The 26,535-nt window shown below is 35.0% G+C and overlaps 1 protein-coding gene across 1 annotated transcript in view; it reads right to left on the reverse strand.

Annotated features, from left to right (window-relative positions):
* LOC150090198 (glycolipid transfer protein) overlaps positions 1 to 26,535 on the reverse strand; it is an 82,011-nt gene that overhangs the window by 23,903 nt on the left and 31,573 nt on the right. The window contains exon 3 of the mRNA XM_090369010.1: positions 6,938 to 7,065. Coding sequence (XP_090225136.1) covers positions 6,938 to 7,065 — 128 coding nt within the window. The remainder of the gene's footprint in view (positions 1 to 6,937; positions 7,066 to 26,535) is intronic.

Here is a 26,535-nt window from a genome sequence, read left to right on the forward strand (position 1 = left end):
AGTGTGTGAACTTAAATGTGGCTCAGAAATTAGAACAAGGCGTCTCAGTAGCATGTTTGTGAAATTTACGGTGTAAAAAAAACAAACTTTTTGATATCCGTAAATCAAAGGCCAAATTGCAACATTTTATATTTACAACAGAATATTACATATTCTTTATTATAATTTAATAATTATATTGTACAATACTGTATATTGTATTAAAGCTTTTTTTTACATTAAGAACAATAAAAAATGCCCCCCCCCCAGGTTACATTCAATTTAACAGACTTTCGGCATTAACGGACACCCCCCTTCTCCCCTATTAGTCCATTAAATCGAGGGTTTACTGTAATGATTTCCTCCCTACAACCAAAGGTCAGATATACAAGGATTTAGTAAATGTTAATTTAATTACATTTTGTTACCCATCTATGGACAAATTCAATGGAAAAGTTTGGTGAAACTCAAGCAGTTTCTCTTGACATTTCAAAGGCTTTTGATTGTGTTTGGCATAAAGGTCTTCTAAATAAGCTTCCATCTTATGGTTTTCCAATCGGTTTTTGTAATTGGGTATCCCGTTTTCTCTCTGACCACTGACTTTGGGTGATGGCAGATGACTGTCTTCTAACTTCCCCAAGGTTTAGTTCTTTCTCCCACTTTTTCCTCTTCTATATTAATGGCCTTCCATTGCCCAGAAATCCTATCCATAGTTTTACTGATAACACATTGCATTTCACCTTCCAGTTTAAGAAACCTTGCCCTGCACAAACAGCTTAAACTTCTCAAATATCCACTATCAATTCCTTAAAAGCTGATCTCCAGGTAATTCTCCAGTGGAGCAAAGATAACAGTTGATTTCAATCCTTCTAAAACTCAGTCCTCTCTTATATCTCATAAAAAGGATTCTTTTGCTCCTATGGTTATCTTCGATGACACTCAGATTTCTAGACAAGATCACATATCTCTATTAGGGATTACTCCAACTTCTAATCTCTCTCGGCATAAACACATCACAAATATTGCTTCCTCTGCATCTCAAAAACTGGGTTTTCTCTTTTACTCTTTATGTTACTTTTTTAACAAGCAATTGTTCAACTCTGTACAAGTTGCAAATCTGCCCTATCATGGAATATTGTTCCCACATCTGGGGCAGTGCCCCCAACACCTTTCTCAAGCTTCTGGATTCCATTCAAAAGAGGGCAATTAGGTTAATTAATGACCCATCTCTAAAAAAAGTCTCTGTCTCATAGACATTTTTTTTTTCTTTTTTAAGCGTAAAGTGTGTTAGTTGTCTGATGGCACCAGGGGTTCCCCCCATCTCCGCATTGTATTCTTTGTACGTATGACACAGAACACTGTGGAGGCCAGAGATTTAAAAAGTGTGGGGAGTAGTTTGTTGTGTAGTATTATGTTCTGTTGTTTCTCTGACTATTTAGCTGTTGGGCCCCACCATTGCCCACACTCTGACACAAGGAGATAGGTCAGGCACCCAGTAGATGATTTAAGTAACTCTGACAGGCCCCGCCACCTATTTTTCAGAGGCCTATATATATAAAAAGAAAGGGGGGGGGTGAACACTAGAATTTGGAAAGGCCGAAAGAGATTTATGAGAAAGCGGTACAATTTAGACGTTGATTAGAATTTGGCAGCATTGTTAGGGACGTACTCGGTCGGTTTAGTTAGAGTGGTGGGAGAGGAGTCTGAAGACTGGGGGGAAAAGGGTAGAAGGATGAGGACGATAGAATAGGCATCCCCAAAGAGGTCAGTGAGGATGAGCCCCACCAGGCGAAGTATGGGGGAGGCAGGGAGGGGAGGAGATAGAGACCTGTCTCCACCCCCTCTGCCTCTGCCTGGAGATGGGGTTTTAAAGGGAACCAGGTCTGAGTACCCAGTTCAGATCGCCAAATGGCGTGCTTGTGTCGATTCCAGTAGGATGGTCAAACTGCCCATCCTGCTCCGGGTGTTGGATATGTTAGCTGGCAGTGGGGGGTGGGAGAGACATATTTACTTCATTCATAATATGCATTCTCAATACTTGCAATCTATTTTTATACTTTTTTCTTATATTTTATAATATTTTATTTATTTATTTTTTTTTTTTTTCTGTTAGGCTACATATATATATATTTTATTTTTTTTTTTCTGTTAGGCTACATATATATATATATATATTTTTTTTTTTCACTCACTCATTCATCTTTTTCTCACACACCAAGGGGAATGGTGTATAATGTAAATTTAAATACTAATACATAATAGTTAGCTAAATAAGCAAAAATAAAAAAAGATTAAAATTAGGATTAGCGTGCACTTAACTAACATTTATGGTTTGTGTTCGTTTTCTCTTATTATATGAGAAATACAGGCTTTCATTTATTATTATTAAAAACAATGTCTGATAGACATTCTCTTTCTGATTCTTTTTTTCTATGGATATTTCCATGGGCACTGTTCTGAATTAGCTTCTATAATTCCTCCTCTCCATTCCAAATATGTTCCACAATGAGTCAGAATCCTTTTACTGTCCAACTTCAAACATACAAAACCAGCTTTTCTTCTTCCTCATTTATTCGTTCAACTTCTGTTTTCTGAAAAAACTCCCTTATACATATTTCCTGAAAATTATAATCTACAGAAATTCAAGTCTAATGTCAACAAGTACAGTATCTTCTTGCATCTTCTCAACTTTCAACCCAAGTGCAGTACTAAGTATTACAGGTTATAATAACTCTGTTGTTGGGGGTTTCATGAGAGAGAGAGAGAGAGAGAGAGAGAGAGAGAGAGAGAGAGGGAGGGAGGGAGGGAGGGAGGGAGGGAGGGAACGTTTTAACTAAATAATTACAGTCAAGAAATAATTTATAATGTACGGTATCCACAAAAATTTCCTTTCCAGAATAAGTGTTTGCTCATGAACTTACTTGCCTGCTGAACTGAATGCTAGCTTATATGATTTTGTAATCAGTGTATTGTAATGAATTTTATACATGTGCTTCATGTGCAGTGTTTCCAATGTGATGAAGTCTATTATGACCCACTTCCTATTTGGATAATATTAACAAATTCAATGCTAATAACAATCATTATACAGGGTGTTCGGAAAGTCACTATACACCTATTTCAAAGGAATGCAAATTTTTAATGTTATTATTACAAATCTTTTGTTACTGCCCAGTTTTACTTACATAAGTAGTCCATTACAATAGACTTTGAAATTGATCTCCACAGTCATCCAAACAGGTCTGAACACATTTAATTTTATTTTCAAAAACCTTCTTCAGTTCTTCTTGAGCGATGCCTCTGATATAAGCAGTTACAGTAGTTTTGAGTTCCTGAAGTGATCATGGTTTTTTTCCATAAACTTTATTTTTTGCTGCTCCCCACAGATAAAAATCAGGTGGATTTAAATCTGGTGAATGAGGGGACACAGATTTTTTTGAGATTATTCAATTAGCAAAAATTTCACATAGGAGTGTCATTAATTGTGTAGCAATATGGACAGTGGTGAAATCTTGCTGAAACCACCCATTCTTGATTTCATTCTCATTCAGTTCATTGATGAAGTGGTAGAGAATATTGGAACAGTAACATTCTGAGGTTACTGTTTCATTAAAGAAGATAGGCCCAATGATTCTTCTTCTGGAGATAGCAACCCAAATACCAACCTAAGGGAGAGGTGTTTGATGTAGACTGTGTGGATTTTCGGATGTCCATAAGCAGGTATTTTAAGCATTCACATTAACCTTTGATATTATATATTTGGATCTTAGAAAGGCTTTTGATACTGTTGCACATGGAAGACTGCTGCACAAATTGGAGCAGTGTGGCATTGGAGGCAAATTGCTGCTATGGATAAGGGGATGGTTGAGTGGCAGAAGACAGAGAGTGGTAATCAATGGACACTGCTCAACGTGGACTAATGTTATTAGTGGAGTTCCTCAAGGTTCAGTGTTGGGTCCGTTGTTGTTTTCGGTGTTTATGAATGATATTGATGATGGGATATCAAGTTTAATGTCCAAGTTTGCAGATGATACAAAGGTTGGCAGGGTCGTTAAGGACAATACTGACGCTATGCTGCTGCAACAGGATCTGGAAAGGTTGAACAGATGGGCTGAGAGGTGGCAAATGAGGTTTAACATCGACAAATGTAAAGTGCTGCATATGGGAAACAGTAACCCCAGAGCAATGTATCAACTCTGCGGTACTACACTGACAGTGGTGGAGAATGAAAAGGACCTGGGGGTAATTGTGCAGGCAGATATGAAGTTCTCTGAGCAGTGCAGACGAGCTGCAAGAGTAGCTCATGGTGTCTTGTCAATGATATACAGGAATTTTTCTAGCAGGGATAAGGAGGTGATTATTCCCTTGTATAAGGCAATGGTAAGGCCACATCTTGAGTACTGTATACAGGTCTGGAGGCCTCATTTCAAGAAGGATGTAGAGCTGCTGGAACGGGTACAGAGAAGGGCAACAAGATTAGTAAATGGAACAAAGGGTTGCTCTTACGAAGAAAGGCTTAAGTGTTGCAAATTACAGAGTTTGGAGACTAGGCACCGGCGAGGTGATCTGATAGAGGTGTATAAGGCTTTGAATGGTTTGAGCATGCTCAATGCCAATGGGATTCTTCATCTTTCTCAGAATAATCACCTCAGAGGGCATAAATTCAAATTGAGGAAGGACGGATGTCGGATAGATGTGCGGAAATTTGCCTTTGGCCAGCGGGTGGTTGGTTGGTGGAACCGACTTCCATCACTTGTTGTTGAAGTTGATAGCCTAAACAAATTTAAAGCTCAACTGGACAGGTATTTCGAACGAACGGAGGGGTGAAATGGGAGTGGGTTTTTTTTTTTTTTTTTTGGCTGATGCTGAATAAGCTTGCTTTCTTGCATCATATGCCTCTGCTAATGCTAATGCTAACCTGACAAATGGAATCATGCCTCATCAGTGAAGGATGTAAGATCTAGAATACCATTGGTATTTTTAGTAATGAAAACTGTTGAAACTAGTGGAGTAATGTATTCGTTTGTTATCTGCTGCTTTTAATACTTGAGCAACTGTATTTTGTATGAGAAAAGGCACAGCTTCTTCCTTAGCATTAAATGTGCAGTTGCAAGACAAATGTTCTTCTGTCATGACAACTTCTGCATTAATTTTTGAAGGACTTTACAGCACTGAATCTGAAATATCTAGAAGTTTCTCTTCTGCCAGTTTCGGTGGCCTTCCTATGCTCCTCATCATGTACAGCACCTGTTTCATGAAATTTGTCTATAATGCCCATACAGCATGCCAATGTGGTACTGACATATTTGGAAATTTCTTAGTTTTCTCAGACGCTTTGCATATACGTGCCATGCTTGTTAAAAACACTCAACCAAAAAAAAAAAAAAAAAAAAATGTTCCTCCAATGACAAAACCATCGTTAAAGCACTCCACAACAGACTGCCACAATAGCTATCTCACAGCCAACTGACCTTGACACACACACACCACATGATGGTGCACGGTGACTCATATTATTTTACAAGTTTCTGTCATATAGGTGTGTAGTGACTTTCCAAAACATCCTGTATAAATAGAATAAAATATATGTTTTATCAAAACTTTATCCAACACATTCAAATACAGTGGTACCTTGGATTACGAGTAACTTGGTATGCGAGTGTTTTGCAAGACGAGCAAAAATTTTTAATAAATTTTAACTTGATAAACGAGCGAGGTCTTGCAATACGAGTACACAGTCAGTCCTCGTATAACACGTGTTTACACTACACGAATTCGATCATACACGATTTATAAATAGGGGAACGATATCTTATATAACACGAACCGAATTCGCTTATGCACAATTAGCCTTTGTGTTTACAAGAAAGGGCAGTCGAACGCAGAATCACCCCAACCGAACGCAACTCAATAGGAATGAAGAGAAGATTTTGAAAATGTATTTATGGTTTTTTATATCAGTGAAGGGGAAACACATTTCACCATAATAACGTAAAAACCAACAATTCCGGCTAGTATAATCGCAAATGCAATTAGATAGAGTTTACTACCAGTTTATAACAGATTCCACTAGCAGGAACGCAACTGGAAATTGTTTTTATTGTTTTATGGTAGTAACCCCCAGAAATGTGCTTTAGTAAAATGTGAGGTGTTAATAGTGTATCTCTGCCTTTATGGTGTTGTTTATTCAGTTGCTACACGCGCGCAGCTTTGTTTATGTGTATCAAGCGTGCCTCCTCGTTTTGTAATAGTGCGAGCGATGAATCTGATTTCCGTGAAATCCTCAAAAGGAGGCAAAAGCAAGTGTCATTGGAAAGATTCCTTGTTAAAGTCGCACAAAAAGAAAAAATCAACAGATAGCAGTGATTCCGTTAGAGACAGTGAAAGTCGTCCTACCCAATAATTAATAAATTCGATTGCTTTATGTATATTAAATTTAAATATTAAAAATATAAAAAGGTATGTATTTTGTATTAATCATTTTTACAGTATATGAATATTTTTGAGTTTTGGGACAAATCATCTGGGTTTCCATTATTTCTTATGGGGAAATTCGCTTTGATATACGAGTGCTTTGGATTACGAGCACGTTTCCGGAACGAATTATGCTCGCGAACCAAGGTACCACTGTATACACCAATTCACGCTTTCTCTGACACTGACACCATGATTCATTACTAATGTGCTCGAATTTATAATCAGCAATAACCATCTTAACATTTTTAAAAATACTTTTTCAAAATTCAATGGTCAGAAGACTTTGAGCTTAATTGATAATAGTAAATTTAATCAACCAGAATGGTGCGCTAACCCAATTTAACACATCCCCTCTGGCCCAATATCGAGTCTCTAATTAGATGTGAAGTATATTAAAACATTATTATTATTATTATTATTAAACAGTAAAGAAGTGCCCATAAAATACATGGCAACATATATATAAATTTCAATCACCTACCTCTTTAACCACAAAAGAGCATCAATACCAACACGATTTACAGGATCTGGTATATTCAGTTCACACTCCACTATGTTATTCAAATACTTGAATTTTTCTTTATCTGTGTCATATATCCTCTCTAGTTTCTAAAACCAAATACATATACATGATTTCATAGTGTTACTTTTCTTTTACATTTTTTGAGAATTCTTTACTCAGTTGTGTGAATATAAACACAAATAAACATGCACAAATAATCTGTCTATTATAATAACACCACTATTACTTACAAAATCCAGTGGTTGCTTGCTTGCCTGCTGAACTGAATGCTAGCTTATATGATTTTGTAATCAGTGTATTGTAATGAGTTTTATACATGTGCTTCAGGTGCAGTGTTTCCAATATGATGAAATCTATTATGACCCACTTCCTAAGGATAATCTAAATACAACTAGCCCAAATGTACCTAGAAAAACAAGGACAAAACATTTTCTAATGCTATTTTCATGCCATTAATCACTTTCTCAGAATCAATATGTTCAACTGGTTGAATTCTGCTTAGTAATGTTTATGTGGTGACTCGATTACTATGTACATAATCTCTAACTCATCTTGCTCAAGTTATCAAGACAGCATACCAAATATGTTTTTTCTGGACAGGAATTTATTATAACAGACTAAAGATTCATGTCTTTAGATATCCAACAAATGAAGGGTAAAAACAAAAATGGATTAATGCAATTCTGAAGAAGTATTTCACTTGGTCATATATACCTAGGTAAGGAGATAATAAACTGTATCTCACAAATGAAATCAAAAGTATACCAGAATAAACAGTTTTTAATGTACAGCCACTCCCCAATTTACGTAAGGGATGCGTTCCGCGGAACTCTAGATAAGTCGGAATTCCCCTAAATACTTATGCAGCACTTGCAAATTTGATTGAAGCAAAAAAGAAACGTTCGATGAACATGTAAATAGAATTATTTATTCAATTTTTTTTATCTCATGCACAGGAAAAATTACAAAAGTGTACAAAATTACAAAAACTTCAAAATTATAAAATTACAAAAAGAGAGAGGAGACAGCATAACGTCGGCAAGTTTTACCTTTCAAGCATCGTTGCCAGAATTAACTCTCCAGCTGATAAGCATGCCGTTGCAGAAGTTGAGGGCTATGGAGATTTAGAAGAAGTTTTTTTCCAACATATCACAAAATTTCTCTGCAGCTGCAGACTCGGCACTGGCGACTTCACCGCATACTTTGTTTTGGAAACCAGTGCGATGCTGGAACCTATTAAACCACCCATTGCTTGCCACAAACTTGGCTTGGGGTTCACTGTACTTATATCTTCATAAATACTGCTTGCTTTTGCTTGACTGGCCATTGGACTCAGGGGCATCATCATCATCATCAGCCATTTTCAATCCACTGCAGGATGAAGGCCTCTCCAGCAACTTTCCAGTTCCTTCTGTTTTGAGCACTGGCCATCCATTTACTACTCAAAAACTCATGAATTTCATCTATCCATCTCCGCCTTTGTCTTCCAGGTTTTCTTCTAGCTCCTCTTGGGTACCATTCTGTTATTTTCTTACTCCATCTGTCATCATGTCTTCGAGCTATGTGTCCTGCCCAAGACCATTTTAGTTCTTTAGTTTTGATAAGAATGTCCTTTACTTGAGTTTGCTGCCTAATCCATGTGTTTCTCTTCTTATCTAACAGTCTGATTCCCAATATAATTTGTTATATTCTTCGCTGTGTAGTTCTTAGCTTCTCTTCCATTCTTTTGGTGAGTGCCCAAGTTTCACTTCCATAAGTCATGGTGGGGAGTACACATTGATTCATTATTTTACGTTTCAGACAAACTGGGATATTGCTTTTCAGTATGTGACTATATTTCCTGAATGCTATCCATCCAAAATTTATTCTTCTCTTGACTTCCAGCCATTTATCATTATTACAGCTAATAACTTGTCCCAGATAAGTATATGACTCCACCTTTACAATTACTGCTCCTTCAATCATTATTTCCCTTTCCGTGGCATACTTGTTCATCATTACTTTTGTTTTAGCCATATTCATCTTTAGTCCAAAATCCTTACTAACTGTGCATAACTGATTAAGATTTTCCTCTAATTCTTTGGGATTGTGGCTTATGACCGTAAATGGTTTAGGTACTCTCCGTTCACATTGACTCCTTTCTGCGACCAGTCTAATCTTCTGAAAGCTTCCTCAAGGGCAGCAGTAAACAGCTTCGGAGATATTGTCTCCTTGTCGAACTCCTTTCTTGATTTTAAATTTGCTACTGTCTTTGTCTAGTCTAATAAAGGATGTAGCACTCACATATATTTTCTTCAAAATCATAATATATGGAGTATCTATGCCTTGTCTTTCCAGTGCCCGAAACATTGCCTTTTCATAATCCACAAATGCCAGGCATAATGGTGTTTTATATTCATTTGCTTTCTCCATTAGCTGTGATATTACGTGAAGGTGATCCATAGTTGAGAATCCTGTCCTAAAGCCAGCTTGCTCTTTCGGTTGATTCTCATCAAGTATTCTTTCTAATCTGTTAGTAATGACCCTTGTGAACAACTTGTAGATATGGGATAACAAGCTAATTGGTCTATAATTTCCAATTTCTGATTTATCTCCTTTCTTATGCAGCAAAACTATGATTGCATTATTCCACTGCTTAGGCATCACACCTTTTCTAATGCACTTTGTGAAGAGCCTTGCCAGTTTTTGTGTTATGTCTCTTCCTCCCAATTTTAACAACTCTACAGTAACTTCATCTTCCCCCGGGGCTTTCCGATTCTTCATTTTCTTCAATGTATGTACTACCTCATCAGGAAGAATATCGGGTATGTCATATGTGTTGCTACTTTGCAATCCATCTTCCCCACTGCTGGTATCATTCCCTCGCTCCTTGTATAATTCTCTATAGTAGTCTTCTGCTATTTGAATTATGCCTTCTCTGCTGTTTATAAGTACACCATCGCTATTCTTCAGTTTCAGTATCATTTGTCTTTCTGTATTACTGCTCATGGCTGCTGATTTAAATCCTTTGTTTTCCCTTAATGCTTGTTCTACTTTTCTTGTGTTAAATCTTCTTATGTCCTCTCTGAGTCTCTTTCTAATGGCTTTGGATAACTCAGTATACTCAATTTTCTCCCTGTCAGTGTTTTTCTTGCTCTTCATTTGTCGTCTTTGGTTCATCATGACAAGTGTTTCTTGACTAATTTTTTCTTCTTTGGATTTCTGTTTCCCTATAGGTTTCTTGGGCTTTATCACTTTCAGAAAGTTGTAATATTCCTCGTCGATATCTTGGTCCTGAGCAGTCTGCAGAAGCTCAAACTTGTTCTTAAGTTCCAGTACATACTGCTTTTTCTCCTCCTCTGCTATTTCAAAGACCTTTGTATTATTTACTTGAGTCAGTTTTTTCCTTTCCTTTCCTACATCTATATCAAGTGTACATCTTACCATTCTGTGATCACTTCCAACATTTACCTTATTCAGGACTGTAACATCATTCACAATATATCTTCTGTTAGTGAGGATGAAGTCGATTTCATTAGTTGTTAATCCATTTGGACTCTTCCATGTCCACTTTCTGTTCACCCTTTTCTTGAAAAAAGTGTTCATTACCGACATTCCTTGAGATTCTGCAAATTCCACAAGTCTTTCACCACTTTTATTTCTTTCACCAATTCCAAAATTTCCTATAGTTCCTCTTTCTGCACTGTTTTGCCTTTTTCCAACCTTAGCATTGAAGTCCCCCATAATAATAGTGTAGTGGGTTTTCTGCTCATCTAGAAGACTCTCAATTTCAGTGTACATTTCTTCAACCTCTTCATCATCATGGCTCGATGTTAGTGCATAAATCATTATAATCTTTAGCTTGTATCTCTTAGAAATGTTGAGTATTAGTCTTGACACCCTTGGTGATGTACTTTTGAATTCCAAAATGTTGTTTTTAAAATCTTTATGGACCAGAAACCCAACTCCACCTTCACTCCTTTCACTGTTTCCATTGGTGTACAACAGATTTCCACTTGATAAACTTATAAGTGATTCATTTCTTCTTCTTGTTTCAGCCAAACCGGGGCACTTGCTTCTGAATCTGATTTTCCATCCATATTATTAATAGCTTTTCCATCTTCGATATAGTATTGACTTTAACATGTTCTTTTATACATGCACTGTCCCTTAAAATAGTATTCACTTTTGAAGCAGCGATACCTAATTCCGTGCAATAAATGACAAACTTTGTCCTGCTTCATACTTCTTAATCATCTTCATTTCTAAATCAATTTTATTTCGTTTCCTAGCACTGCCACTTTCCATTGGTCCCTTTCCCTTCACCATTGTAATAAGTAAATAGGAATGAAGAGAAGATTCTGAAAATTTATTTATGTTTTTATATGATTGAATATTTCCGTGAAGGAGAACTCATTTCACCATAATACCGTAACGTAAAAACCTACAGAATTTCAGTAGGTTTTTCTGCAATAAGATCGAGTTTACTACCCATTTATAATATATTGCGCTAACTGAAAAGCCCAATAAACCAGAAAGTGCAATTCTTTTTATTGTTTTATGGTAATGACCTCCAGAAATGTGTTTTAGAAAAATATCACAAACACATTCAAAATTGATTCTTATAACAGAACATATGATAACAATGAAAGTGTAGTGCAATGACCTTTTAGAGAGGTAAACAGCTTAGTTACATAGCGAAAATTTCAACTTCCAAGGTCTTGGAATGAATTACCAAAAAAAAAAAAAAAAAGTGTTATTGGGTTCATATTACGATATTTTCAGGATGCCTCCATTTATTTCTACAGGAGACAAAATAAGTTTCCACGATTTTTTTAAGTTTGCACCAGCCGGCAAAAACTTATGTAAAGTCAAATTTCCGTAGTATTACGTTAGCCGGGGAGCGGCTGTACTTTTTTAAACACTATATCCTTGTAAATCAGAACTTACAGCAATGTTCTATTACTTTTATTTGTCTCATCTGCTTTAAGTAACGTTTTGAGTTGAAAATTTAACATGTTTCTTGACAGTAAAACATTTTATATACTATAAAACGATACAGGGTAGTTATAATAATAATATTCTTAAATAAAAGAATGATTTTTGTTTTTTTATTTTGCAGATGAAGAAAAGGTTTCCTTCATTGATAATTCGGCCATTTTGATACTAAAAACTTGAGCAGTTGCTAATTTCCTGTAACTTGAATCACTTACAAGCAGATTCAAGTTGCAGTAAGGAAGCAACCCTTCATAACAGTTGATTTCTGCATTTATATACAAATACTATTTGCTAGTATTGCTATCTTATTTGTTATGTTTAGAAAATAAAATATATTTTAAAATTTTATGCACAATCAATATATATAATATATGATCATGCATATATATAAATATAACCATATATATGTGGAGTATGCATATATCATATGTACATACTGCACAATCAAATCTAATATCAAGAAAGTCCCCCTTTAGTCCTCAAAATAGCCTGGATTATTACTGCATGGACTCAAAGAGGTATCAACAATGTATACCACACGGATGCACATCATTAAATTTTTTTTTTTTTTTTATGAAAACCCCAAACACGAAAGGTATCAAAACCTATAGTACTTAGTACTGTGCATGGGTTGAAGGAGAAGTGCGGTGGGGGGGGGGGGGGGGGGGGTAAAGCGAGGCAGAAACTTTGCTCCAGAGACTAAACATGGGTTTCACCACTTCAAGCCTCCAATAAGCAAAGAGGTGATATTTCACCGGTTAATGAAAGTCATCTACCACTTACATTTGATTCCCTGTTCATGCAAACTGGATGGCTGTGGATCTCTACTACAAAGAGCTCAATTCCACTTCATCCTATAGATACTTACCGTATTTCCCCATGTATAAGACGCACCTTTTTTCAAAAATTTTGGGGTTTAAAAACTGGGTGCATCTTATACAGTGGTTGTAGATTTTTTTTACTTGCATTTCTCGCTTTTTCGCACTTGTCTTTGCACTCATTGCTTCGCACTTGTTACCGGTATATTAGGTTACGTTTTGCCGCGTTCTGCCCAGAAATGGCTCAGAAAAGATTTTCATACAGTGCTGAATTCAAGTTAAAAGTGATCCAGTTTGCAAAAGTGAATGGAAATCGTGCTACTGAACGTAAGTTTGGTCCTCCTCCAACTGAGAAAACAATCCGAGACTGGCTATGGGAAGAAGAAACCCTACTGAAAACGCCACACAGCAGAAGAAGGCCATGAGAGGCAAGTCAGCAAAATGGCCTGATTTAGAGAGGGAATTGAAGATATGGTTGTTGTTGTTGTTGTTTTGGTTTTTAGGAGCATTAGCAACTAAGGCCATATTGCTCCGGGATATGTGGTGGTCATTCCCTGACCTTTCCGCATCTTCCGTATTTGGTGGTGACGGGCTCGAACCCCGGTCTAATCAAGAAGCATGTGATACACACTACTGCTCCTTTGAAGATATGGATTGAAGAGCTAAGGGCAATTGGAATTCCTGTGTCCACAAAGATGGTTCAACATGAGGCAAGGATTGCTGATGAAAAAGAAGTTACTGATTTCAAAGGACACAATTGGTGCTTCAGGTTCATGAAACGGAATGGACTAAGCATGCGTACACGCACCAGACTTGCTCAAGAGATGCCTGAAAGCTATGAGCAGAAGGTCCTTGAATTTCATCATTTTGTCATTCAATGTCGGAAGACACATCAGTCTGAGTTGGGACAAATTGCAAATATGGATGAAGTCCCCCTTCAATTTGATGTCCCAAGTAACAGAACTGTTGATAAGAAGGGGGTGAAAACTGTAACTGTGAAGACAAGTGGACATGAAAAGAGCCATTATACAGTTGTTCTAGCTTGTGCCGACAGAACCAAGCTGCCTCCTATTGTGATTTTCAAATGCAAAAGTATGCCAAAAGAAGACATTCCTCGAGGAGTGATTGTCCACGTTCATGACAAGGGTTGGATGGATCAGGATGGGATGAAGATCTGGTTTGAGAAAGTTTGGAGCAGGAGACCAGGTGGGCTCTTACGCAAATTTGGCCTATTGGTGCTCGATCAGTTCAGGGCACACATAACAAAAACACAAAGAAGATTGCTGCAGAGCAAAAAACAAAACTTGCCATCATACCTGGAGGCTTGACATCCCAGCTCCAACCACTTAATGTCAGCATTAACAAACCCTTCAAAGCTGCCATGAGAGACAAATGGAATCAATAGATGAAGTCTTCTGGGGACAATTTGACACCAGCAGGAAGAGTGAAGAAACCAACTATAGGAGAAGTTTGTACCTGGGTGAAAAGATCCTGGGATAATATTAAGATTGAGATCGTTGTCAAGTCATTTAAGAAGTGTGTCATTTCAAACATAGATGGAACTGAAGACGAGGCAATATATGAAGACAGTGATTCGTCATCAGACACAGATGAGGACAAGCTAATGGATGGGAGTTTTGACAGTGATGAAGAGTTGTATGAATTTTATGATGAATAAAATTCGAGTTCAATAACTTTATGTAATACGTTTTTTTTTTCAAATTTCGGGCCCCAAAATTAAGGTGTGTCTTATACATGGGAGCATCTTATACATGGGGAAATACAGTAACTGAATTAGTATCTGCTGGGGAGGCCACCACTGCAGGATGAATTTACTCTGTGTTCCTAGAACCCATTCTTCCTTTATGACATGGCACATTCTCCTGTTTGAAGAACCCATTCACAGACTGATACACTGCAGGCGTGATAGGATGTATGGCTGCAGTGTATCCATCATTGTACTGGTTGCAAACAATTTGCAGATAACCTGTGGAATAGAAATGTTGCTCCACTGGTATTAAGGGGTCCAATGTGCACCATAAAAACACTCCTCTACACCATCATCATCATCAGCTTGCATTGTTGACTTATGGCAATATGGATCCATGGACTAGAGCTTTCTTTTTGCCATATTCTGATCCTCTCAGCATGAAACAGCAGGAACCAGGTAACTAGGTTTCAACAGACCAGGCAACATTTTTCCAATTCCCTAATGTTCACTGTCAGTGTTCCTGAGCTCAGCCTAACTCTACCTTCTTGATGTTTGCTGACAGGAGTGGCACCTGGTTCAGTCATCAGGTGCAATATCCCATCCATGCCATGAAACAGTAATGAAACAGTATAACAAACTATGTTCTGAAATGCTTCTTTGGTTACCACTTTTGTATTAGGATTGTTATAAGTAACTTTACTTCTGACTAGCTTTCTGTTACCCTGCACAATCTTATTGACTTCTCACATCTGATTCCAATAACAGGACTACCATTGGTTGGACAATATTTGGTTACTGAACTAATCTTGATACAACTGAGGAGATACTGTCATATATAAAAACCCAGCAGGGTTGCAATTTCTGAGATACTCATTCTGACACATCTGGCACAGATTACCATGCCATGTTCAAAGCCAATTAAATCTTTCATCTTGTCCATCCTTGTATCCCTACCGTCTCCCCACCTGCTTTATATCACATGACGTGAACATTACTTTGATAAAGTGGCCACTCAATGAACATGTGGCACTTGTAAACAGAAACATAGGGAGTAAGATGCTTTTCAGTGTCTACTTAATTATTTCTATACTCAAATATTTCTGTATATCATTGTTTGTTGCTTTTAGAAGTTTTCTACAATGGGAACTTGGCCTATTGTATTGTAAACATGTCATGGTATGCAACATTCAGAGAATGTCTGTGGGCACCTTGAAGTACTTGCTTATGATATGCAAATTAGCCGATACAATGGGTCCAATATATATATTTTATTGTAAGTATAATGCATATGACACTTATTATTTCAAAACATTAGTAACTCTAAACTATGAGGGGTGATCATTTAATTCGCAGACTGGTACAAGATTTTATGTTTACAATGCAAACTTTCCATAACTGCCACTTGAGGCACTCTCCCTGATCGCTACTGAGCACTGTGTGCATATGCCAGTACTTGTCAAGCTAGTGTTGTGTGAAGAGAGTATTTTCAGCCACAAGTCACTGATGGTCGTTTTGAAGCATTTATCAGGCATACAGATTGAACAGCATATGTGATTCGTTATTGTGTCAGACGGGGCTTAAATGCATTGGAAACAGTTAAAAGAGATGAACAAAGAGTACAGCAATGAGCATCTTGGTAGGATGGCCATATTCCGGTGAAGTGGTTTCTTCATCAAGACAAGGCCAGATCCCACACGGCTAATATTGTGCAGGCAGTGATCACTGCCATAGGTGCCGAGGCTGTCACATGTCCCTTATTCAATGGAACTTAGCCCCATGTGATTTCTCCATTTCAAGAAGCAAGCATCCGACACAACGATGCTCGCAGAGCCACAATGGAAGCACTTTGCAGTCTTTCAAAAAATGGCATGCAAGAAGCATTTAATGTGTGGATACAAAGGTGGCAAAAGTGTGTAAAGTTCAAGGGAGAGTATTTCAAGGAGAAATCTACAGAAGATTCAAATGATGACAATTAAGATAAGACCTTGCACCAGTCCACAAATTAAATGATCCCCTTGTATAAGCAAGTATATTAATGTTTACCTTTCTAATTCAGGTGTTGTATCTGTGGGTAGCATATTTCTAGTTTTATTCTCCCCTACCCACCTCCCCTGTATGGTGCAGAGATGTGGGCATTGGCTGCACTAAAAAGTCAAGAGTTTTCACCAGGAGTACTGGCCTCCTGGAAACTTCCCTGACATGTCAAAGCCACCTAAATGAGAGGAGAAATAGGCATTATTCATCTTCCACAAATTATAATGTGGAAAGAATATGCTTTTTTTGAGATGTGTGCTTCTGGAGGCTTTCTTTAATTGCAGCATGATATATGTACAATTAGTCCCGTCACGGCATGGTGGTGCCAGAGGTTATTTTTTAAAACACTCCATGAAAATCCTATCTTACTATCATGTTTCAATAGGCTCAGGCAAATTTCAAGCTGCCATTTATCTAGTCTCTCAACTGCTATTTGCATACCATGGTGCAAGCCTCCCATTATGAAGGAGGGCCCTTTATAAGCTGCCCACTATCCACAATGGTTGACCAATCTAAGAGTTTCTGATTCAAAACTGTCTAACGACAGGTTTGGATGCCAATGTTGAAAGCTTCCTGGCTGTGATTTTATAATTTTTTGTATAAAATACTTATTAGTACATTCAACTAAAATGTGTTGAACATTGTAGATACAATCACGTTTTCAGAACACTGAAAAAGTCTATATGTATTATAATTTATCTGTTAATTATGTCAATTTTTTTTGAATGCTACATTATATTTAAGATATCTGTATGCTATTTTTATATACCTCCTATCACTATCATAACCAGGTACCGTAAGGGGGGGGGCATGATGACCAGGTTTTTGAGTGTTTTTTAGATAGACTTAGGAACACTTATACGCATACACTTATACTCATAGTTGGGGCATATTCCCCTCTGCCTCCCCCTGAATATACCTCTGCCTCCTATTATAATCTCCTGGCACCTCACCATTATTATGTACTAAATTCTATACTTCCCTTTTGTGCATAATAAAGATCATTCATTCATAAAATTACTAAGAGTGTTAGGCAAGATAAAATAGATTACAAGTAGTTCTTTGCTAAGGACAATTGGTAGCTTAAGTTTAGCTAGGAGTGAAAATAACAGTAAGGATTTCTTCCCTTGTGTTAGCAGTAAAATTAAAGGAATCAGCTTATATTGGTCCATCTGGTATCTGTGATAACAGTATCAATGTCAGTTTTATGGACATTCCTTCTACAAAAGTAAATAACCTTGAAATTATTTACTAAAATTTCAATAAAGCCTTTAATGCAGTCCCACACAAACAACTGTTATATAAATTGGAGCAAAGTGGCAATACTAAGGATCAAGGGATAGTTAAGTGGTAGGACACAGAAATTAGTTATATATAAACAGTCACTGCTCTTCATGAACTGTTATGAGCAGGATCCCATGTGGTTCAGTTCTTGGCCCCTTACTGTTTCTAATATTCATTAATAATATTCATGTAGGTATGTCAAGTTTAATGATTTGCTGATAATACAAAGGTAGGTAGGATTAATCAGTGTAAGTTACTTCAGCAAGACAAATTATTTGAAATACAAAAAATGCAAGGTTCTGCATATGGGTAGCAGTAATCCTTTTAAAATTGTTATACCTGTCAGCCACTTTTGCTGACTCTGGTTTAAAAATGCCAAAGTTCTCTAATATTCAGATCCAACAGTTGATAAAACTGAATCAACTGATATATAAATTGATGTAGAAGATAATATTACATCAAAGAAGTAATAAGTTTTTTTTTTACAAATTTTTCCATATAAAAATATAAAATATTTTTTATTTTAAATATAAAAAGAGATTAATATTTAAAAGCATTTATATACAAAGTTTTCATCTTTATAAAATTTTGAAATTTTATAAAGATGAAAAACCTCACTCCATGGAGCTGGAGCAGCAGAAAACTCATTACTCAGGGCCAATACACTTTCAGGGAAATCACTGCTGAAAGGGGTAAGTGCAATGTGTGGCAATAAATTTTGCCATCTCTAAGAGAAAATTATGAAAAATGAGAAACAAATAAGAAATTTTCAATAAAAAATGCAGCCCACTAAGTAAGTAAGCAAGCAGTTATTCTGCTTACTTACTTATGTACTAAGTAAGCAGTTATTCTGTTCAGTGGATGTTTCTATAAACAGAGAGAACAAAAATAAAAATTTAACTCAATTTATTATCAACAAAAGTGTTAAAAAGAGAATTTGGTGGCAAATACAATAAAGAATTTGCAATATTCACTAAAAAGAATGGCAAACTATTTTTTGTTTTTATTATTCATTTAATATTATGAGATATATGGCAAAACAATCACACTTAGTGATCACCGGAAAAAAACCTTTAATCATTACAGTGCTTAGTCAAGGTACACAATTTTACTAAATTAGACTAGCTACTTTTAAAGGTTTCAACATTTTATATTCATATTCACGTATGCTGATCAAAACAATAGTAGAATAATCATATAATAAATCTTCTCAAAAAACAGAAGTTGACAATATTTACTTTAGTAAATGTGAATAAGAAAATCAGAATGTATACTTCATCCACACCACTAAGTTTAATTTTCTGTTACATGCTAGTTTAATTTAGTTTCTAACAGATCAGTTATGATTAAATAATATAATATCATTAAGAGTATAACATATGAACATACCTATAAAAGATATTATCAACAAAAAAAAAAAAAAGTTAAATTAGAGAATAAAGACTACTAAAAATAGCACTTTTACTATATCACAGAACTCGTTAAGAATTCAATCACAGATTTCATTTAGATCCAGATAATCAGTACTATTAAATTTCATGATAAACCATAATTTTAACCATCAATGAAAGTAAGAATGTTATAAGTGCACAGGCCAGAAAAGAATAACTTTTAAAACTATAAAAAAATTCTTAGTTATCAAAAACCATCACACCCACACACACAAAAAAAAAAAAAAAAAAAAAACAATGCTCAGCATATCTCTGTAATGCAGATGTGTCGCTAAGATCTCTGTAATGCATGTGTGTCGCTAAGACTGTGGGGGAGCAAACTAATTATCCCACAATACTAACACAGCAAGTTAATGCAACGATTATGGCTAAACTTGGTAAGATGCAATTCTGATAACATAATATCAAAAAATCATAACCCTAATTGTTGCATTAACATGACACATTAATTTTGTGTGTAATTAGTGCTGCATTTTTCCATGTCTTTGACGTAAAGTATATGTGTCAGTCAAAATTATGCTTAATCTAGACAACTTAGTAGTAGCATAACACCTGAAACAAAACATTTCTTACAAAATTTTACTTAAATGTAAACTGGATACTTCTTTTTACTGCATTATGTATGCTTCACACTTATACCACACTGAATGCTGAAGGTGCATTCCTGGAGAAGAGAACTTGTTCTTCAGCATAATCTGAATAAATTAAGCACAAATGTGTTTCAGAGTCAGCTGATTTGTAATGCTGCACATCTCATCAGAGCACTCCGAGTAGAACATATGATTTGAATTTTCTTCAGTTAAAAGCTGATTTACTTTCAATGAAGTATTAGCATATTCTTTTAAAAGTGCTAACTGGAACTAAGATTCATTAGCTAATCAAAAGCAGCCACACAAACTAATTTCTTATCTTATATGCAAACAAAACTTCAATGTGTGACAGCATGTTGCATAGGTATCTATCAAAAACACTTGAAAGCACCTCAGCTGTTAAAGTTTAGATTTATTATTAACAGCCTATTTTAATAGGCTATTATTATTAATAACAATATAATATATTAATAATAATAAATATTAATATATGTATTAATATTTATTATTATTATATATTAAAAATAGAATCTATTTTTAATAGCCTAAAAGTTGCACATTTTGTGGATGTTTCCCCTCTGCTTCTTTTACTGAACTGACACTCTGATTAGATCTTTTGGTGTTTTTTGATGGTACAAGCTTTGTTTAAAACTTGCCAAACTTCATTTGTAGTCATTTTGTCATGTGATGGCATACAGCAAATTTACAAGCAATAAGGCAGGAAAAACATTCACAAAACATGACTTTTAGACTTATCAATAATAAACAGATTCTAAATTTTAAACAGGTAAAGTGCTTTCATTTAATATTTTAATATTTGAGATCTGTGATTTGCAAAGCTCATTATTTATATTGATACCGCTGATATATAAAATAAAAGTAGGAATAAAAGGCAAACTTAAGGACAGAGAATTATGGTTGTCTTCCAGACCATTGCATATAAGTGAACACTGTTATACCACATGTCAATAGAGTAATTAAGGTCCTACTTAGCAGGGTGCAAATATTACTGCCAGTGTAACAAATTAAAATCAAAATAAATCAAAATTGTGAATATTGACACCCTCCTGTAGCAGTGCAGATACATCAAACAGATGCATCATGCTCATCAAACAGGAATACCAGTTCAATTTGCACCCAAGTTATTTAGACTACTAACCAACAGTTAATTTCAAATCACACTGAAACTATGAATTAGAGTTAAACAGGAAGTTTCTGAACTTCCTTCCTACAGATGTTGTTATTTGGTTCTAAGGAGCATTAGCAACTAAGGCCATATTGCTCCGCAGATATGCGGTGGTCATTCCCTGACCTTTCCACATCCTCCATACTTGGTGGTCACAGGCTCGAACCCCAGTCTAATCAAGAAGCGTGTGCTACGCACTGCTGCTCCTGCCCACCTAGCTACAGAGGCGCCCCTACAGATGCAACGACCAGTCACTGACAACAGTTTTAAATATGATGGATGACCATTATCATCTGTACAACAAATTAAGGGTTAGAGTAAAGAGATTATATTTAAAGACTATCTTAACTTGACTATCTTAATATACAAGTAAGCTGCATTAGAAGTTAGGAGAGGGCAAGAATATCACTAAGTTCAGCCATGGAAAATAAAGCATTAAACACAAGATAAGAATATAGAAGTCAAACAAACTATTTATTAATACTCCGCAAAAAAATAACACATTTTATCCAAACAAGTACAACAGAGAGAGCGGGGAGACAGATTATTCAAAAAATTAGTGTTTCTTCAAATAATCATGTTGAATGTTTAGTTTTAATGCATAATTAGCTAAAGTTTTATTGAAAAAATGTTTGTGTGTGTGTGTGTCATAATATAATGATTAATTTACTGCCTTACACTGTATAGCTTGTACATGTCCTTGATCCCTTCATGCATGATCACATCATGCCAGTCCCATTATATGAAACAGGGAAGTTGGTTTACCATTGCATATTCAACTACATGTGTGTGTGTGTGTGTGTGTGTGTGTGTGTGTGTGTGTATATATAACAGAACTGCATAAAACAAGTGTAACTAACAAGTCATAATATGACCCTTCTTACTAGACAAATAGAAAATTGTTCACAACACTACCAGCATGCAGGACTGTAATATGCAGGCAGACTACAAAATAAAGTAATCTCATGATTGACAAAGTTTCAGTCTTACTGAACAAGAATTTTTGACACCTGAAATCAATTTACAAACTCAAGGCATGATCTTATGAACCTTTTCTCAACTTCAGCAACTTCACAAGTCAGATCACATCAAATACATACATATATATTAGTATGAGTACAATAATACAGTACTTTTGTCATTTTTTCTATAAAAATGGAATGCCGTTATAGGATAACAGTTCCATTGTTATTATTGTTAATCCTTTATTGAACTTTTCTTTTCCTGATATTTTTCAAAAAAAAGTAAAACATATATTGTTATTATAATCAGGAAATAAATGACAAAGAATCGATCAACAATACTATAAAAAGATACAAAATACTAACTAAAAAACTAATATATTTAACTATGTTTTCTGGCCACTGCTAGTCTTACCCATGTGTGAGTATGACTAGTAGCAACAAACAAATATTTTAGTCTGTTGCTACTATTTAGTCTTTAATCACTGCATGATAACGCAGTCACACTGATGTTATTATTCCAAATTAATGTAAATGTTCAATTAAATCTAAAATAAACCAAGTTAGTTAACACAGAAGCATCCTTTTACCATTAATTGATTATTTACATTTTTGCACCTGAAGGCTAAGCACCTGCAAAGTGATCTGATTGAGGTGTTTAAGGTTTTGAATGGATTGAGCAAGCAAAATGCTGATGCGGGAAGTGGTTTTTTTTTTTGGCTGGTGCTTAAAAGTTTGCTTTGTTGCATAATATGCCATTACTAATACTTGCCTGAGAGGGCATAAATTTAAATTGAGGAAAGACAGTTGTAGGATAGATGTGTGGAAGTTTGCCTTTAGCCAGTGGGTGGTTGATTGCTGGAACAAACTTCCATCTGTCGTAGAAGTTGATAGCTTAAATAGATTCAAGGAAGAACTAGACAAACATCTGGTGGATGTGTGAAATGAGGAGTGTTTTTTTTTCGGTTGATGCTGTATAAGCTTGCTTTCTTGCATTTAGTGTTTAGCCTTTACTAATACTAAAATATGCCCTTCTATGACTAAACAGATTTGGGTTTTATATTATGCTGTGTTTGATGCTTTTGTTTCTTCTTTTCCATGGCTTCATTACTATTTTACTACAGTTCACTTATATATTACAATCGGGTAATGGTATACTAAATACGCTTTACATACAGCAGATCTCAAATATTGCAACTTTGCCCAGTTCTAAATTATTCTAAGCTTACAAGATACCTTCCTTATTTAATCATTTCTTGAAACATTGGCTGCTGATAAAAGTAGTAAAATATTACATACTTACAATACAATACAAAATTATTATGTGTATATACACAAATATAGCTTACAGAACTCAAAATAAAAGATAGGTTATGACTGAAATCCTCATAAGGCCTATATAATAATGCATTTACCATACAAACTTACAGTGAAACAAATGTAAAGAAACAGAACTTTTATTAGTCATGATATGATATGCGGTCAGCCATTCAGAATATAGAAGGTATAGCAGAGCATCAATAATAAAAGAAATCAAACATCAAATATTTAAAAAAAAAAAATTTTCATAGTACTCCAGTGTACATTTTACAGATAATTTTAGTGCAACTTTTTTTTAAAATAATTTTAGCTACCTAAATACTGCATAAAACATCTTTTAAAACACATAATAGCATATTTTACTCCTTCATTTGTAATCTATGACCAGCTATATCTGTTTATCCAAAAAGTCCAATATGCAAAGTTGGATTATCACTAATCACTTCAGGTCACTGACACTAGGATATACATATAGATAAATTTACTCTAGTACATATACTAGCAAAATATCAGTTTCTTGCAAAACTACTAATAAAAAAGCATCCTTATCTAATCATATTGAACTTTAAAGTATGCCATATTAAGATGTACACAAACATGTAGACAAGTCCACAAACATGTCAAAAGTATCTAATTACAAAAAAAAAAAAAAAAAAAAAGACTCTTATTAGCAATTTACAAAAAATATTTCCAGCACAAAAACTTCTACATTATTGGTCTAAGATTTTGAGATGCCCATGTCTAAAGAACTAATTCTGTATTGGGAGACAGAATAAATTCTTCATAATTAGATGAGCTAAAAGAGTAATTCTTTGTGTAAAACTAAGTTAATTTTTCCAAATTTATCACTGTTCTTTTTTTTTAAATAACTGTTCTCTATTATAGGCTTATTTCCATTAATAACACAAAACTTTGCATAATGTCATTATGCCCACAACTGACTTCCATATGCTTCATCTAATCTGTACCCAACATGTTTTTTTTTTTTTTTTTGTTATTAAAATCACACAAATTTCACACAAATTATCATATTTATATTCTAGGCAAGTTCATAACCATGGTTGGGATTAAACAAGATAGAACCACACAAATATCAAAAACATCTGCAACTCTCATATACCTATTAAGGAAAACCATTTCATCAAATCAGGTGGGTTTGCTAACTATAATACTTTTATAATTAAAAAGTATGCAATATCACTAAATAATGAAAATGTCTGCATATAGAAAATCTCCTGAAAGATATATACATCATAGGTGTAGCAACTATATAGTTATTGCATAAGATCATTTAAACAACCAAAACAAAATCCACAAAGTAAAAAACTCAATGTCAATTCACTCTAGAAAAAGTTATGCATTCACCAGAACAATACAATCAAGATCTACAATTTAATGTACAAAATAGCTTACAATAAAAATGTCTTTGACATATTGATAAAACACTTCCTCACATGATAAAATTAAATTAGTTTATATTGATCAATCACTTTTTTTCTTTTTTTTTTTCTGAGTGGAGGGGCAAAGATGTGTAATATTAAAATACCAAAAATCCCTGTTAATCATACAGAAAAGTAAAATTTTTCAGGATTTCAACCTGAAAAATATCATCTGGGCAGCATGTTATCTTTCTGTATGACTTAACAATTTTTAGCATTTGATGTGACAGGCTCATGCATGCTCTCTCTCTCTCTCTCTCTCTCTCTCTCTCTCTCTCTCTCTCTCTCTCTCTCTCTCTCTCTCTCACACACACACACACACACACACACACACACAGAAAGAAAACTTCAAGATCCCCTCCCTTCACCTGAGAATTCTGTAAGAGAATTTGGAAACTTCATACATGGACCACTGGTTTTTTTTTTGTTTTTTTTTTTAGTTAGTTGTTGGCGCATCGGCTTCTGTGGCCATAATGCACCTCCCAAAGTTTTTGCAGTACTGTGATCCAAGCCCGAGGCGGGATTCGAACCCGCAACCTTTGGGTTGCCAGGCAGGCACTTTACCCACCCGGCTAGCCTGGTCGGCTGGACCACTGGTAGTCTATGATAGTAGTTCTAGTGGTCTACAGGCTGATCTAAAATGCAAGTTACTCATATGCAATAATACAACCAGGTGATAAGTGGGAGTGGATTGGTGGGGGTTTATCTGTGGGTCTTTTGCCTACAAAAGTGATCTGTAGCATGAAAAGGTGTGAAACACTGTTCCAGGCATGTCTTTATCTGAATAAAGAATGCTTCATTCTTCCGCATGTACAAAATAAAATTCATATCACCTGCCTATTTTAATCAAATAGTTTGATTTTGAACTATCAAAATTCTATGGAAAACGTATACAGTATATACTGTGTCATATTGAATGATATAATTTTTGATTTTATACAATTTGACTAATACACCATATGGTACTTTATTTAAAAATCTACCACTAGATGCACTGACCTGGAAAAGTCAGTATTCTGAAATGTAGCATTTGGAAAGCCATATTCAAAGGAAAACTTTTATTCTTTTACTGTTTTTCTTTCTTATCCCAGTTTTTTTCCCTTTAATTTACACTATGACCACTCAAAAAGTGGGTATTTAAAATTAGCATTTGTAACTGACCACACACTGACAAATCTAATTTAACTACAATATCCCTTAAAATTACTTTAGTGCTATCATGGAAAACAGAACTGTGTATGAATAAATCAATATTTAGTAAATAAAATTTAATGCATCTTTGCGTTTCACACTTTGCTAACTTTTAAAAATTTTAGGAATCAAAAATCATTAGCCTGCAAAAGCTGCATCAACATTCAGAGGCATAACTAGGATATGGGAAGTGTCCCAGCTACAAATGCCAATTCATTTTAAGTGCTAAATGGAGTTAAAGATCTAGAATAACTGAATTTATAATTTAAAAATATGACAACTGTTAATTACTTAAATCAATTATTACAGTAGTCTCTTTTTTTTATAGAAGTAACATCTTGTGGATAACATAATAATTATTTTTATAAGGCAAAAAAATTATGTGATGAATAAGATGATGAATAAGAGCTTATAAAGCAAAAACATTTAGTATAACTATAAACTGTGTCCCCATTATGTTTATCTATTTAAGCATTTATCCAATATATAAAAAAAACATCAACAAATAAACTAGAAATATTTCAAATTTTACAAAAATAGACATCATGGGTAATTTTCCAGAAAGTTTTTACAAAAAACGGCAAATATACAGT

This window comes from Mastigoproctus giganteus, chromosome 2 (genome assembly GCF_048544385.1).
Source record: "Mastigoproctus giganteus isolate SK-2022 chromosome 2, ASM4854438v1, whole genome shotgun sequence".
NCBI lineage: Eukaryota > Metazoa > Arthropoda > Arachnida > Uropygi > Thelyphonidae > Mastigoproctus > Mastigoproctus giganteus.